This window comes from Achroia grisella, unplaced genomic scaffold (genome assembly GCF_030625045.1).
Source record: "Achroia grisella isolate CSIRO2021 unplaced genomic scaffold, CSIRO_AGI_Agris_v1 utg295, whole genome shotgun sequence".
NCBI lineage: Eukaryota > Metazoa > Arthropoda > Insecta > Lepidoptera > Pyralidae > Achroia > Achroia grisella.
The window spans coordinates 733795-752064 of NW_026712783.1; the positions used below are offsets into that span (position 1 = coordinate 733795).

An 18270-nucleotide genomic window follows, 5' to 3' on the forward strand; every position below is an offset into this window, starting at 1 on the left:
GGATGATAATGGATTGGTGCTTCCGCCTACGCTAACGGTTCACGTTGGTGGGTCACCAGTGGAGGATGATAAGATGAGCATGAGGTCAGGTCAGTTAGCCCATCGTGACAAATTTACCAGGAAGTTATCACGATGGTTTCCAGGGGGAACCGCGTGGAGGTCAACCTGACATGGTACATTGCTAGTAATGGAGTCATGAGTCCATATTACTAACAATCCCCTTCCCCCCTTGGTGCTAAAACTTGTAGCACTGCGAACTGCATAGACCATAAAATTATTCGTGTTAAGACCCGATTAATAAAATAAATATTGTATATTAAACAGGAAAGTTTAAAAATAACTAAAGAAAATACAATCTTTACAGTATTTAAAATCTGAGTTAGATTTGGAGCTGTGTTTCGGTTGTAGGGTGGTCCTTTTGATGGAGGTATTCCGTGGATATACAGTTATATATAAAATTTAACTGTTACTTAGCAACAACGAATAATTTTAAATTTGATAGAATAAACTTTATTCCACAATCAACGTGCCTAAAAGCTCTTCGCCTGTCTCCCGTTTAGTATACCTCCCGGGGCTGCAACCCTACTCTATACTACTGATACATAGTAAAAATTCTGTTTTTTTTTTACTACTCCAATGCTGTTTGCCACAGCTGGCCTTTACAGCTTCACAGATAGGGGACGAGTGCAGATGACACTGCAAACCCGCGCTATATAAGAGCCGCGGCTGGAGGCCAACTCCCGCTTGACAGATACGACTTTAGTCAGAGGGCACCGTTAGGGGTTCGAACCTCAGCTCAGGCTGTTGTAATTTCGATCCCCTTTTGCATTAGACGTGGGATCGATCGGAAGGGGCCTTACACGTAATTTTTCCTTATTTTTTCTGTCATTTATTCGCCTTTGAAAAGGTCCGAACCTCAGCTTAGACCGTAACTTCAATCCCCGTTTGAATTGGACTGGGGATCGGAGGGAGGGACGGGTGATGTCATTGTTTTCCTTGTTTTCTTTTCTACAGCAAGCTTACTGTTTTTTTTTTATGGATGATAATGGGATGGTAGTCCCGCCTGCACTAACGGTTTACGCTGGCGGGGCACCAGTGGAGGATGATAAGATGAGTATGAGGTCAGGTCAGTTACCCATCGTGACATTCTCCAGGAATGTATCATGATGGTTTCCAGGAGGAACCGCGTGGAGGTCAACCTGACATGGTACTACTGGTAATGGGTTCATGTCCACATTACTAACAATCCCCTTCTCCCCGCAAGCTTACTGTAGTGGGGGGAAAAACGGGAATCGGCCCGAGGCCGTCGTAATTTCGATCCCCGTTTGAATTGTACGGGGTATCGATCGGTGGGGTAAAAATTCTGCTATTTTTTTCCTTGTTTTATTCTACAGCATGGTCACTATAGTGGGGGTAAAAGCTGAGAACGGCCCGTTTGATGTGCGCCGGCGTTGTAAACTCACACATCTGTTGTTTACACGCGGCGAGTGCGCAAACCGCTTCTATCTAGCCGACTGCGCCGGTACTTGTACTTATCATGAATTGATATAAATATAACACCGACTGCGCCGGTACTTGTACTTATCATGAATTGATATAAATATAACACTGTTTTCACAACATTGTATAAAAAGACTTTAATGTTTAACTTTAGGAGCAATGACATCAAAAATAGATAGATAACTCCTTCATTATCATATATTTCAAGTTAAGCAGAGCTTGTGTTATTGGTGCTAAACAACTGATAGAAATATATATATAGTTTTTTTTTTCTAAATGCATACGATTTAGCACTCCGTCTTAATAGTCGCGGGTTCGATTTCTCTCCCAAATTGTAAAGTATATAATAAAGGACTGTTTTAATATTTCATTTATGGACATGATTATGAACGGTCTGTAGAATGTAAAGTAAAAGATTTTGTAGATTTTGAAGAAATGTAAAAACATTTTGATTTATTTCAATCTTAAATGACGGACTTTTTCTGTGAGTCAAAATGGCTGTGAATCAACTAGCTGTGCTCGCGGTTGTACCTGCATGTAATTTGTAGTCTGTACTTATGTTATTCTTATGTATAAGTTATATTACTGTAAAGTTTCATCAAATCCGTTCAGTAGTTTTTGCGTGGAAGAGTAACAAACATCCATCTATCCATCCACACTCACAAATTTCGCGTTTACAATGTTAAAAAGATAGTTGGGACGTACAGATATACAATGTTGCAACACTGATAAATATCGTTAATGTAAACATATTAACTATTTTGGTCCCACTTCCGCAATTTACGACCCTTCACGTTAGATGGAGCTTATCACATTTTATAGATCAACTTGAAGTAATGTTTGCACACATTTATGAAGGAATCCGGCGAGCGTGTGTTGTATTCAGCACGGAGGTTCCGTAAATAATAACTACAGTTGAACTATTATGTTGTCTGTGGTTACAATAGAAATATTGGACTGGTCTGTTCGGCTTACGAACACTGATTAAACTATTTGCTTTTAACAAAATTGCAATAACATATGCTGGTAGTCACTATTCTTCCAAATTTGAAATTGAAACTGTATTATTGTAAACATGTATAACATTTATTTGAAAAGAATACGAGCTGAGTTTCTTGTCAGTTTTTCTCAGATCGAAAGCACTCTGAACTGGCGGTAAATTTGACATATCATAAGCGTCTGTAATACACCTACATGAATAAAGATAATTTGAATTTGATCGTCCGAGATATCTATAGGCCGTCACCTTTGTACAAACTTGTAATATAAATCGGGCTAGGTTTTCCGCATTTAGCCTTATATTTGGGTTGCTGTGTTGCATCTAGAACTTTCCATCAAATGTTTTACAAGTTCCAAGTAAGTTCATTTAAAAATACTGTATATTTTAATAATGTATTTATTTTTATTTCAGAAGCAGGACAACATTTGGTTCATAGACAAAGATCGCACAAGGGGCCTCGAAGACATCGCGCTATCCACGGTAAATAAATAAAATTAAATAATATCAACATACTTTGATCTGTTATTGTGTGTTTAATACAATACGAATCTTGTTAAAAACAGTCTATCAGGACAATGTTTAAAGTAATTGCACCAGAGCCATCTATTGGGGACTAGCTGTATTATTTCCTATCTTTAGTTCCATCTATTTATTAACAGATGGCGCGCTTCGCTTTGAACCCGAACCGTATAGTAAGAAATTGGAGCGCAACAGTTCTGGCAAAATACATTGCAAAGTTGCCGGCGGTGTCGCTCCAACTATACAGTGGTACCTGGTATGTATATTGTTTATATTATTAAGTATTAATGCTGAATTAAGTAGTTGTTTTATTGTGAACTCTTAGGAATATGCTAAAACCTCGGTGATCTAGCGATTTAGTACACCACCTGACTGCTGATGGTCGCGGGTTCGATTCCTCGCACGGCACAAACATTTGTATTCAAGAGTATGACCGTTTGTATAGGACTGGGTATTTTATATATATAATATGTATGCATTTACGAAAAAAATATCTGTGTTTTCGTATCAGTTATCTAGTACCCATAACACAAGCTTTAACTAGCTTAACTTGGGCCTAGATGGCGCTGTGTGAATTGTCTTGAGATTATTATTATTACATTCATAGAATGAAGAGGACGCGCTACCAGAAGGCGTGACATCAGTAAACGGCACACTCCTGGTCTCGGAAGCAGCTCGTCGCCACACCGGCAACTACACTTGCCGAGCGGTCGACGGCAACAGTACCATCAGGGCGACCATTAGTTTGGATATTGTTGGTAAGATAGTTTTTTTATAATATTAATGCATACGACCAACCTGATGGTTAGCGACCGTAGTAGTCGTAGCACATATAACACAAACAAAGACACATATATTTATTTTAATCACTAGATCGTTCCGTTTCATTAATAATATCCCCCAATTATAATTTGCCCATACATCTTTTATGTTACATTATTAATTAACCCTAGAAAAAGAGGTGTGTAATGACTTGAACGTTTCTTTATTTGTCTCTGGTATCGTTGCTCCTAGACGATAGAACCGATTTTCATGCATATTTCGTTACAATTTAGATAATTAAAAAAAGTAACCCCCAAAGGTTACTTATTTTTAATTTATATTATATTTTCAGTATCGCCACGTATCCTGGAGCCATCATCTGGTCAGCAAGTCAACGTGGTGGAGGGTCAAACAGCTGTCCTCAACTGTCAGGCAACAGGCGACCCGCAACCTACGACCCAGTGGGATAGAAACCGCACACTGTTACTCCAACAATGTGAGTTATTATATAGTATAAAATATATATAACTCAAAGGTGACTGACATAGTGATCTATCAACGCACAGCCTAAACCACTGGACGGATCGGGCTGAAATTTGGCATGCAGGTAGATGTTATGACGTAGGCATCCCGCTAAGAAAGAATTTTGATTAATTCTACCCCCAAGGGCATAAAATAGGGTATGAAAGTTTGTATGAAACTTTGTCAATTTCAAACCGATCGGGCTGAGACTTTACATGCACAAAGCTACTATGACGTAGACATCCCCTAAGAAAGGATATTGATGAATTCCATCCTTAAGAGGATAAATCAACGCGAGCGAAGTCGCGGGCAAAAGCTAGTATAGTATAAAATATCATTTACTTATTCCTGATAAGACAAACATAAATATATTTAATCGAGTTAGGTGTTATTTTGCGGAAGTATATTTCACTACTTGATGTATTTATATTGTTTTGTTTAATTCCACTACGATTAGCATATGTGAGACCACAAATATTCGGTGTGGAAACTTGACTACCGTTACGACCTTCTCTAATGATGATCAAATTCCAACCGTTTGAGTCAATTCCGATTGAGACATGTTTCGCATGGCATATACATGTATACATTCCTTGTATTTATTAGTACATATTATAATAATTACTTATATATAGTAGCATATATAAAATTGCAATGTGCAAAAATGCAACAGTTGGTAATAAATAATATCTTTCTTTCTATCTATATATCTTCTGTATGGTCTAAAGGCATCATATATAACGAATAATAACTTTATTTACAGCCGGTGTAAGTCTTGAAGGTTCTATCAACGCATCTTCAGCCAGGTAAACAGTGAACTATATACTTTTTATTTTTTAAGCAGTACCCTATGATTATAATAATAATAACCCAGCACAATTCACACAGCGCCATCTATTCCCAAGCTAATCAGAGCTTGTGTTATAGGTACTAGAGAACTGATAGAAATACTTAAATATTTATTTAAAAAACACATAATGTACATACAAATAATCATAAATATGTGTACAAATCGTGCACAGTTGAATGAATCGAACCCACAACCATTGGAGGTAAGGTTGTGTGCTAAACTACTACACTATCGAGGGCATAAATATAATTACAATCAATATGATTATATTACAGATTTCTGGTACTAAATAACGGTACTCTTCTAATACGGAATGTGAAGGAAGATGATTCGGACATATACGGGTGCCTAGCGGGTAGTGCGGCGGGGTTGGCCAGGAATGAACTTTTATTACTTGTTCATGCAGGTATGTTTCATAACTGATCAGTGGTGATCAGTAGATATAGTAATGATCAATGTTTCATATGTGACCTGTAGTGATCATAAATTAATTACTAGTCTTTCATAAGTGAGCAACGGTAGTCATAATTTATGTTCAATATTGCAGTTATGAGTGGTGATCAAATATAAATCATCAATGTTTCATAATTGATCAACACTGATCATAAATTAATTATAAATGTTTCATAACTTATCAGTGGTGATGATTATAAATAAATCATTAATGTTTCTTAAGTGATCAACAGTGATCATACATTTCATTTATGATAAATGCAACTTTTGATTTTACAATTGAAATTGAATAAGCTGATGTTAATAAAGTTATCTTATGGAAGTAAGTCAGATATTAAGATTAGGTATTAAGTTTTATTTTTTTATTCAGAAGGCGCCCTGCCGGTTCAGGAGTCGACAGGGGTGGGAGGCAAGGCAGTAGTCGTGTCGATATCTGTGGCAGCCGCCTATATGATCCTTGTTCTGGCCCTTATGTATTACTGTCGACGACGACGGCTACGCAGCCGACAAAGAGGTAATCATCTTCATTTATATTAATAACTACTCGCCCCGGCTTCGCACGGGTGTATATATATAAATTATTATGTATATAAACCTTCCTTTTGAATCATGCGATCTATTTAAAAAAACCGTTTCAAAATCCGTTGCGTAGTTTTAAAGATTTAAGCATACATAGGGACGGACAGACAGCGACAGCGACTTTGTTTTATACTATGTAATGATACGGAAGAAATCACATAGCTATGGGTACTAGACAATTGGTAGAATAACATAAATACATACTGTAGTATATGTAGGAAAGAGAAGGAAGCAAGCACACTGCTGGCGTCATACGAGATACGCTGGAAACGGCGAGTGAGAACATGGAGTGTATCTAATAATTAGAAAGTACAGTATACATACGTAATATAAGTACCGTATATACTTTCATGTGCAATTAATGAAAACACTGACTTTGAAATTACTAACAGACAAATCCATTTTATTTATTTGTATAGATTTATAGACTCCTTAACTCTATATTGTAGATATACCAACCAAAATCAAAGATAATAATTATGCTCTCCTAAAAACAAGTGTATTGTATAGTGTACTACATAAAAAACTACAACATAGAAAAGAGTGTCTGTAAAAATATGTATATATTTACCCGTTTTCTACATAGCAATTTTAACCAATATTAATTTTTATTTTCAGGCGAAAAAATTGAGCTAGAAATGGCAGAAGGTAGAGAGAAGTTGGTAGAAGAAGGCGAAGAGGAGAAACCGAAGGTCGCCAATGGGTCTGCAGTGCAAAACGGACGACTCCTACCACATGATAGAGATAGTGGTAAGTCTTACATCGTCATGATATTTAAAAAAACTACTCTGTCTGTTACTAAGTCTATCTGATCTATGACCACTTGTTACTTTTCTTTCTATTTATGTTCAATTATTCATTAAATTTTCATATTAGAAATAATCTTTATTCAAATAAACTTAATAGAAGCACTTTTCAATAGTCATATTTTTTTATTCTAACACTCATTCGGAACGCAGATTCATCACAAGAAGAATGGACAAAATTGCGTATTGCTCTTTGTAATAAATATTGTTCAGGAATAAAGTTGATATAATTCCTGAACAATTCTTTTCTCCATTAGTCCATATATTATTCAAGGTTTTATATTAATTTATTTTCAACACAATGGATTTTTTTTATTAATCTTTTTTAAAGTTTTTATGATAGTAAAATGTCGCGAAGTATTTGTAATTGATGTTTGTTACATATTGACTTTTTTTATTATAAAACTTATAAGTTTAATGTACTTGTTAAGATTGGGCTCAAAAGGACTTCTATTGAGAGCCTCAAAACATAATAGATAAAAAAAATTGTTCACGATATAGGCGATGGTAGTAATGATGGTAGTAAATTCCTACTACATTTTTATTATTAACATTTATTTATTATCTGTAGGCGCAGATAACTCTGAAGTGTCCGGGATATCGCGAGCGTCAAAGAAATCTGGACAGTACGACCATCTGACTGTGCCCCGGACGCTGCTCACTGAACAAATAACACTGGGTAAGGAAACCGGGAGACAAAACCAAGAGAAACAACTAGTAATATTGTTCATACATATCATTAATCGTTTTGTACATAAATGTACATACATTTTAAAAATGACAATAAATTAATAATTATTGCGTAGGTCGTGGAGAATTTGGAGAAGTGATGTTAGCGAAGATAGACATGTGCCAAGTGAAGAAGCTGAAATGTAAGGATGACGCGGAAACTGAGCCGAAACTGAGACCAGTGCTGGTCAAAGCGCTCACCACTAAGGATGAGGTATATGTTTGATTATAGCACTTAAGTAAATTTGTATAAACTAAACCATCAAAGGCCTAAAATATACCTATATTTTATGGCCTTTGATGGTTTACTTCCGATGGTCGCGAGTTCGGATTCCTCGCATTCATTTGTTTGTATCTGTATATGTGGCGTGTGTGGTGGCCCCACTGAAAATCAGCGCTGTGGTATAATTGTACTACAGTATAAATGCTGAGTGGGAGTCAAATTCAGCGTTACTAGTAGGTTTTAGCTTTTAAGTTGTACAGTAAATAAGAATGCTGTAATGCTGAATAAATGTCTTTATTATTATTATTATTTATTATTATATGTACGTAAATTTAAATAAAAAATACGGTGTAGAAAGTTGTTAAACTCTAAAACTAACATTATAAAATAAAAACCTACGATTAAGGAAATCCGTATCGTAGGTACAGCACTATCCCGCTACAGCTGGTAACATTGAAAATTTGACATTTATACCTGTCAATTTATTTCAGATATTAAAAAACAGACTATAGTTTGTATCTACCTCTCTCGTTTACATTGCTATGCCTGATACGGTACATGTGGATGTTGTATTTAAGATTTTACACTTGTAAAGCAATAAATAAATAAAAACTTATTCACAGGCCCAACTGTCGGAGTTCAGACGACAATTGGAACTATTTGGTCGAGTCCGTCACGAAAACATCGTCCGCCTGATTGGTCTGTGCAACGAAGCCGACCCGCATTATATGTTGTTGGAGCACACCGACTGGGTAAATATTATAGAATATACAAATTCAAATTAAAAAATCATATATTCATATAGGGCAGGGGCCAGCAATATGGGCTTCTTAATCAACAGGCCAATTATAATATTAAAATTTTGTCACATTCAATAACACATGAAGTAACCTATTAATAATGTATGAAACTTTATTTATAATAAGCATTAGAATAAAAAAAAATATTTCCTACACAAATTTTAATGCAAACACAAAAAATAGTTTATCTTTAGTATGTTATAACTAATTTTATAACAACATATTGATCAGAGAAAATCGAAAAATTAAAGAAATGCTCGGCGGGCCGCATAAACATGTATAACGGGCCGCGTGCTCATGGAGCTGTGTCAATTGTCCAGGGTTATTTATTAGTTTATTTTACACCAAAAAATATATTGAAACCGTAATCGATAAGGTTGTATATAGTCGTAATGATAGGGTTCATAATTATTATAAAATTTTAATGGACAGGGTGACCTGAAGAATTTCCTGATCGCAACCCGCACCCCCGAGGAGAACGCGGAGTACATGTCTCGCGTGGGCCCGGCGCACCCCCCCGCGGTGGCGGAGCGCCCGGCCGTGCCGCTGGAGCCCCAACACAGGGCTCTGCTGGCCGCACACCTCGCCGCCGCCGGCGCCAGGCTGGCCGCCAAGAGAGTCACGCACAGGTCTTATATCTATATATGTTCACCTCCACGCGATTCCACCTGGAAACCATCGTGATATACCTGATGAATTTGCTACGATGGGCCAACTGACCTGACCTCATGCTCCACTGGTGCCCGGGCAACGTAAACCGTTAACGCAAGTGGGTGCACAAAAACCTTATCATCCAATAAAAAAAAAATGGCGGCCACTTACCACCTATTTGCCTTTCCAGTTACAAACGAAACTTTTTTTTATATATACTGTCACCTTATTGTATGTACCATATTGTGACAAATAAATAAATAATTACTGTTATTCATCAGGGATATAGCGGCTCGGAACTGCGTAATAACCTCACAGCTGCAACTGAAGCTGTCTCTAGCGGCGCTCACACGCGGCCCGCATTCACACGAGTACTGTAAACGTCACGATCAGGTATTTATTTTTCTTCATTATCATCATCAACATCGCCGTCATCATCATCATTATGACCATCACCATCACCATTATTATTATCATCATGAACTCATTACAGTGTACTGCATAAATTTCTTCTATATTCTTTCTAGTAGGTTTAATAGCATATATTTGATTGACAGGTGATACCTTTGCGGTGGTTGCCGTCGGAAGCCGTATTGGAGGGAGAATACTCAACAAAATCGGACGTGTATATGTTTGCAGCTACAGTTTGGGAGGTACGTCGTTAATTTTAAACAACCCATCCAGAATTTAGTAAAAGAGCAACACACAAGTTTCATACTCGTTCTTCTTGTGATGAGTCTGCGAATATTTCTAATTATCATCGATTCTACAACAATGATTCCTAATAACGTGCATGTAAACAGATTCTATATTACTCATGTATTTTTATCAATATTGGATCAGCTAGCGACAACTTTAAATAAATAAATATATAATTTCAGATATACACAAAAGCGGAATTACCTTTTGGCAAATTAAACGATAATTCCGTTATGGAGAGGCTGAAGAGTGGTACATTGGAGTGGGTGGTACCAGGTTCGATGCCCGACCCACTGGCCGCTTTGCTGGTTAGTATTAATTAACATAAATAAAATATATCTTTATCATCATTATAGGCCTTGCCGATTGACAACCAAATATACATAAAATAAAAATGATGCGATTACTAAAGTAAGTCTTACGTATGTTTAATGTTTGTTTTGAAGCAGTGTCATTATTAGCAGGCTAAGTAAATCTGTATAAAGTTTATATAATAATAAAAAAATGGATACCTAATATAATATAAATAAAATATTCTATTTTATTTATACAGGTATCCATTTTTTATACATACAATACCACTAATCGGCGGCGCTCTGCAGAAATAAGGAGTAAAGAATTTATTAATATAGTTAACGGTTTTAACACGAATAATTTTATGGTAAATAAAGGTATTTATTTACCTCTCTCGACCGCTGACTGTAGTAACAGCGAATATCAATGTTGACTCCAGTCAGCTCGTGACCACGGCTAATGCAACCTAGTTGAAATTATCTGTGTTTACCATAAAATATTTCGTTATATTTAAACTTTCGTGTTCAATATATATTATTTATTTTGTTAACTCAGCCTAAATACCTTTATTTGCCAAAAAATTATCTGGTTAACAATATAAAAAAATGTTCTTGTTAAAACCAGGTTAACTAAATTAATAATTTGTACTAATGGAAAAGTATATAAATAAATAATTCAATTACAGAAACGCTGTTGGAGCAAATCGCCATCAGACAGACCGCAGTTCACGGAAATATGCGAGGAAATGAGCACTATAATGCAGAATATCACGGCGGACGATATCACGGAACAAACTGCGGAGAACGAGGCTTAAATTTAACGTAAGGGTGAATTAATGTGTAAATACAATTGTATAAGTAAGGCTTCTGTTTTGCTGTGAGCGAGCAGCGATTATGTTAGCGTAGTTGTAAGTCAAACATCTCTATTGAGGTGTGCCTAATAGTTTCAAATGATAGTATTATTTCAAAATTAATATAACGATATTAATTATTTCAATATATTTAATTGAATGAATTGATCTCATCCAAATTTTGGTTTATTTTTCTGTGAAAAAATTGCAGTTATATAGAAAATTACCGTAAGGGGTCATATGTACATTATGATATAGTTATAAGTTAAAGAAAGAGACGGTCAATGAAATGTTTTTTTTATTTTTCATTTTTTTTTGTGTATGTGTGAAATTCGTATGACATAATTTTTCTATGGTCCCTTAGAATGAATGACAAGAAGTTCTATTAAATTTAGTGATTGAGAAGTATAGAAATAAATTAATTATTACTTAAGATGTAAGTTAGACTATTTTAATAAGCTATAGCTTATAGTTGATGAGAATATTATGCCTACTACTATTAATAATATACTACTAAATGGATTGTAGATAATTTTGTTAATTAAACTAATTGTTTTGTCGAACAAATTTACTACTTCATCATTTTTTAAATATTATATTTAAACATGGTAGCTCACTGAATTACTAATTTACCGGTTTTTATTACAATCTGAGGGAATTCAAAGATAACAAATAAACTTAATGTAAATGACATAAAGACTTATTTCGAATGTATAATTTATAGGAAATACACACGTATTACAGTTTAATTTTAAGCTATTTCTACATGCGCGTTAAAGCATGGTGTGGGTGACAAACAAATTACTATATTTTGATAATTTTAAACTTTATTTAATAAATTAGACATTTGATTTTAGAAAAAATACTATTAAATTGATTTCACTAAATATAATTATATTTAGTGATATATTTGAAGCCAGTTTAATATATGCTTTAAAAAAATGACAGTTGACAGTCACTCGTGCCTTGCTACTGCTCGCGGACTGTAAATTTTATTTTATATTGTTAATGGAAGAGCCGCTTTTTTATTTATGAATTAGGTAGTTTTTTTTTCTATTTTTGTATGTAGTTAGGATTAGATTAGAATAGTTTAATTTTAAGAGTGTATGCTTATTAGTAACTATAATACTATAACAAAGGGTAAATTTTAAAAGATGTATGTTTAGACATTATGTATTAATTTCCTTTGCTTTCATTTTAAAAACAATGGATTTTGCGCGGGAATTGAATTCGTATTATTATTTTTCTTATGTCAATTTACATTGTGCATTTAATTCATGTTTAATAATTGTCACTGTCTTGGATTATTTTAATTATTTTCCGCGTCATTTTTTCTCTGTTGCAAGTATTTTGATTCATAGATAATAACATAAGCTGTTACCCGCGTAGAATATAGGACAGGATACTCGCTGAAAATATAGCTATTTATAGGTAAAAGAATATTAAAAATCGCTCTACTATTTTTTTGTTTATTCATTACAAATAAAGTCTTCTTTCCTATTATCAGTATAAATTATTCTTGAGCATATACTCTTAAATTAAAAAAAAAGAATGACGAAAGCTAAATGATACTGCCATATGTAAATAAAGAGATTAGATTAAGACTGATACACTTAGCCAATTTTTATATACTTTTATAATTAAATTAAGATAAAAATAAAAAACGTCCGAAAATCGCGAAAAAATCACGTCCTTGTTGAATCGAAATTTTTTAGTATAAATTATTGAAGTGCGAGTTTGTATTCTATTTCGATATCTTTAAGAATGATTTTTGGATGTAACTAGTTAGTTTTATAGAGTAATTATAGTTTTAAGATAACCAAAAAAGATTCAGTTTTGTTTCTACATACTTAAAAAACTATTGGCGAGAATTATTATCATTTATTGAAATATATCTAAATTTAGGTTATCCGTGACACCAAAGATTCAGATCAAACAAAAAAAAGCATTACTTGTCTATGGTGATTAAATTAAAATTGTGTTCTGTTTCTCACAAATTGAAAATGGAACGTACTGTAAAAAAATGTACATTATGATACCAGATACTGCATTTATAGGTTATTACTAACTTAGATGACTAAATAAGTTTAAGTCAAGTCTCAAATCGCGGGATTCTCATTATAGTAAGTTATTTTTTAATTAATAAATATAAAAAGATGTACCAGCCCACGCTGGCGAGGCACCAGTGAAGGATGATAGGATTATGATGCAGTCTGAACTCTTAGTCTACGTGGTAAATTAACCATGATTGTTCTTATGGATGCATGGAAGTGGATCTGATATAGTATTAATCCCCTCTGAGTGGATGTTGATCCCCCGGAGTGAGCATGGAGACTCCATTACTGTATAGTGTTATGAAATTGTTTATAAGCCACCATCATCATCATTATTATGTCCTCATCATTACTATTATGTCATCATCATCATTTCAGCCTGTATCTATCCATTGTCGGATATAGGACATTCCCTATGCCTTCCATCACGTGAGATCTTCCGCCTTCCGCATCCATCTACCTGTGGTCGATATTTATAAATACGTAATTGTAATTATTATTTCCATACAATTTTTAATTCCACATTTAACGCAATATGTTTCGGGTTCATATAATGCACATAATTATAATATTGATTAATTTATAAATGAAGGATTTTGCGTACAATACAAGATGTTAATGAAGGCATTGTATTTACAATATCTGCTTATTGAAGCGTACAAATATTTATTCAGTATTAAATTACTACATTCACCACAAATATTTGATTTTTACATTTAGGCGGAAGAATTGTTCAAATATTAAATATTATATTTGAACAAATTGCGGTCATAACTTTATGTTACGTTGTTCCCGTATCAGCACGACCATGATCCTAAATGGGGTAATCAGAAGCATTGTCGATTACCGACATACCCACATTTCTAAAATCTACATTCAAATCATGAATCATAACTCATGACATATTAATATATTATTATATGAAATAGTTTTCTAGTTTTAGCTAACTATATAGATATAATACCGTTTGGATTCCCATCAAAGTTAGGTAATATGATTTAGTGTAACTTTTATATTATACTTATATTGTACTTGTATAAGTCAGTTGAAAACTGACATAGGTTAGGTAGTTATTAGAATAGGTACTTATTGCTGCAAATTTATAGTCTTAAGTAGACTATTACCCGCGGTTTCGTCGGCTTTTTTAATAAAAACAAAACCTTTGTCCGTCCTCGTGATGAAAATCTATCTACACGTCAAATTTCATTAAGATCCGTTCAGTCTTTTAGTATATAGTTTTGTTTATTTTTAAAATAAGAAATTATAGTAACAAAGATTATATGATGTTATATAAACTTGGGACATCATTGGGTTTAAATATGAACTTTCATATAAATTTGCAATAATATTATCACGTGAAAATCTAATATTAAATTTATTATATAAATGAAATTTTACTTCCCTTGGTAAGCTTCCGTTTTGTAAAATTATAGATTTATAAAATAAGTAATACAATATAAGTTACAATTATGTCGATATTTCGTCTCACTTATAAAATATTATTATTAAAATATAAAATAGTAATTATTTTAATTCTTAGGATTGGCAAATGCCGTACCTCATTGTATATAGGCATCGGTTATCACTTTCCATCAGTTGGGAAAATTGTTTGTCATTCATATTAAATTTAAAATGTATATTCAAAGTCATTTAAGGTCGGTCGTCCAAATAATAATTAGAATTTGTATAAATGACACATTCTGTGACATTATAGTGAATGATTGATTGAATGAATGAAAACTTAATTGTTATTGTCACAGAACATATACTTACAAATACATATAAATGTATAAAAATATAAAAAAAACATGTAACAATGAACAAGACAAAGAGGTAACAAAAGGCGGCTTTATCGCTAAAAAGCAGTCCAGGTGATAAATAATAGTAAAATAATATTTGAATCTGTGACACGTAATTCTGTGGAGATAAAGTCAAAATATTAATGATAATGCAGAATTTAACTCGATTGATCGATCGATAATTAAATATCGTGTGTAGATGCTAATTTGTGTGTAAATTTCAGATTTGTACTAAAGCAATATGAATGAGATTACAATAGCAATTGAATACTATATCTAGCTCACTTTAACATACAGAATTATCAATGTTTGAAAAGAACGCACATACCTACAAATTACAGTGAATTTCTAAAGTGGACTAGTGAAAAGTATATATATGTTATTATATACTGTTTTTGTATATAAAACTATTGAAGTTAAACAAACAGTGAATTTAAAGTGAAGTTCGTACGTACGTACGAGCTTATTATATAATGTCAGAAAAATCTTTGAAATTATGAGTTCGTGTAACACACAAACTCATAAGCCGTCAAAAAATCTAACAATTGTTGGGTTCTATTTCTATAAAGTCTTCCAATAACAGTTTTTCTCACACATCTTTCATATGCAGACAGCGTACAGATTTTTTATACATTTAACAAAGTTATATTATATATGCTTTCTCTTTTAACTCGTTAATAACTCCATAGGTCAAAGTGGGCTACATATATTGACTTGAGTTGCTATTATATTTCGTTTTCCATTACTTTAGTAAGGTATTCTTAGTTGTAATTTTATAGAACAAGGGGTTCTCATAGGTAATTAAAATTACCACTGTAATTTATAGATTTAATTTTAATATTATATCCATATAGTATCGTATAGGTTAGTTCATATTTTTTTATTTCATATTAGTACAGTAGTAAATTTTTCGGAAATGGCCATTATGTCGAATAATTTTTTTTTCTGAATGTATCAAATTAACACATTAAATGTCAAGGAATGGCTACATACAGTTTTCTAATAAATCTAAATAACGATTTTTGTAGTTTTTAAACGTAATCTAGAACCGATAACATTGATAATTATAACAACTATTTCGGATATTAAAGTAATAGGTTTCTAGTTACCTAAACTATATTTAAATATGCAGTAAAGTATTTAGGGATGATATATTTTTTTTAAATAATTCAAAGCTACCAATGTAAGGAATAATTAGCGCCTTGCCCTGAAATAGAATCCTAATAATTTGGTAGCATCTGAGTGCTATATAGCGCAATGTAAAATAAATGTGCGTTGAAAGATAATGAATATATACACAATATGTAAGGAGCTATTTACTGTGATTACATTTTTTATATCAATTCTCGATGTTTGTACAGTGTACTAAAGTGACTAAAAAAATGCGCATAGCGCTTCCACCGCTATCTCCAGTCAACCCATATTGTAAGAGCGTCGAAAAATCGGGAATTAATTAGAAAATGTAATCAATGTTACTATATAATATAATTGTAAACAAAATAAAGATTAAATAGTGAATATTACACATGACGTATATAAAAGCCAAGGCAGTTAAATTCCATAGAGTTGTGAATGAAAATGATTTCATATTTACTCTGAGCTCAAATATAGCAGAAGATTATTTTTTTTTTAATCTAGACTATTTTTGGGGTTTTTGTTTTCAGACATGTCAACCCCATTACTGCAAGTAATCGGAATAATTCTTAAAATTTTGATTAATTATTTTGAATATAGATTATTAGTCTCATACTTTATAAATTTGATTTTAATATTTAGAATACCGAAGCCGCTATGTCAAAATGCAGCTTGAGATATTTATTACTTTTAGTACGGCATATTTACATGCAGTTCCTTGAATAGATTCAATTTAAAACTTTTGTACTAATATGAAAGCCCGCCTCAATTAAAATAACACAATTTTTGTGTGAAACTGTACAATCTTTTGTATAGAAACATTACAGATTGTTACATAGATTCAGTTTTGGTACAATTCTATTAAAAGGGGTGCAAACTTCTTATAAAACGTAGCGTAATTACTCTGAGCTACTTTTCTAAATACTTCACTTTATAGACTTGTATTTAGCTCTCTGGATGATTTAACTCGTATTTGAAGTAAAATTTAGGAAAATCTATATATTATTTCGTTAGTTTTAATATATTTATGCGTAGGTATTATGTGATATTCACGGTGTTTTTTTTTACTTTTTAAAATAAGTATAAGTAATGTATTTTAATATATCGTAAGACAATGTATTGGACATTTGCAATTTTTTAATAAATGTAACTATTATTATTGCTTGTGTTTTTACTGCGTATTCAATTCTCCTGAGTTATTTTAATGTTCAGCCAATTGGCTACTTTCAGCACCTCCTGGCTCCTGGAAGAAATTAATACTATATTGTTACCCATGACGGCCTCGAGTGTCTAGTGGTTTAACACACCGCTTTACATCCGAAAGTCGCGGGTTCAATTTTTCGCACGGCACAAACTTTTGTATTCATAAATATGATTTTGTCAGTCTGGGTGCTCTATGTGTATTATGTACGTATTTAGAAGAAAAAAACAATATCTAAATATTCTGTCAGTTGTCTAGTACCCACAACACTGCTTAGCTTGGGACTTGATACCTGATAAAAAATAAGCGTTGTCGTAAGTTTGACCACGTAAAACGTCGTCGGAGCGTTATACCTCAGTCTCCTACTTCAGTCCCAGCAGATAAGCAAGCAGATTGCTTTGTAAGCTGTATCTCGGTCCTAGGGTCAAATTACAGGATAAGAGGCATGAAAACTTAGTCATCAGGAATGACAACGCATGAGTGGACTCACTGTCCCCGTTCATAAACGGCTATATCCTACATGTATAAATGATTTTTGATTTGATTAAATTTGTTATTCAATGGCTTAATTAAATTTCTTCTTAAATAAATACATCTATAACATATTGTATTGGGGGGAAGGAGATGGTTAGTAATGAGGACTAACTAACTACTAACCCTATTTCTAGCAATGTACAATAAGCGACTAAAATGCGAGAGAGAGCGACTACATGAATAAATATTTTTTTATTTGATTTGATACCTCATATTCGTTGGCTACGTGTAAAGCGAAGACTATCAACTAGAAGAGCATAAAGCTTCATGTCGACCGATCTGAGACCTTATATACCATTATGACCAAGTAC

At 33.2% G+C, this 18270-nt stretch overlaps 1 protein-coding gene across 1 annotated transcript in view; it reads left to right on the forward strand.

Moving 5' to 3' along the window:
- LOC131843324 (tyrosine-protein kinase-like otk) overlaps window positions 1-11838 on the forward strand; it is a 39337-nt gene extending 27499 nt beyond the window's left edge. The window contains exons 2-17 of the mRNA XM_059191950.1: window positions 2912-2980; window positions 3160-3275; window positions 3627-3777; window positions 4134-4277; window positions 5067-5109; window positions 5429-5559; window positions 5977-6120; window positions 6804-6935; window positions 7563-7670; window positions 7798-7934; window positions 8567-8695; window positions 9176-9372; window positions 9676-9787; window positions 9952-10047; window positions 10276-10401; window positions 11073-11838. Of these exons, the coding sequence (XP_059047933.1) occupies window positions 2912-2980; window positions 3160-3275; window positions 3627-3777; window positions 4134-4277; window positions 5067-5109; window positions 5429-5559; window positions 5977-6120; window positions 6804-6935; window positions 7563-7670; window positions 7798-7934; window positions 8567-8695; window positions 9176-9372; window positions 9676-9787; window positions 9952-10047; window positions 10276-10401; window positions 11073-11201 (1964 nt within the window). The 3' untranslated portion in view covers window positions 11202-11838. The remainder of the gene's footprint in view (window positions 1-2911; window positions 2981-3159; window positions 3276-3626; window positions 3778-4133; window positions 4278-5066; window positions 5110-5428; window positions 5560-5976; window positions 6121-6803; window positions 6936-7562; window positions 7671-7797; window positions 7935-8566; window positions 8696-9175; window positions 9373-9675; window positions 9788-9951; window positions 10048-10275; window positions 10402-11072) is intronic.
- The last annotated feature ends 6432 nt before the right edge of the window (window positions 11839-18270 follow it).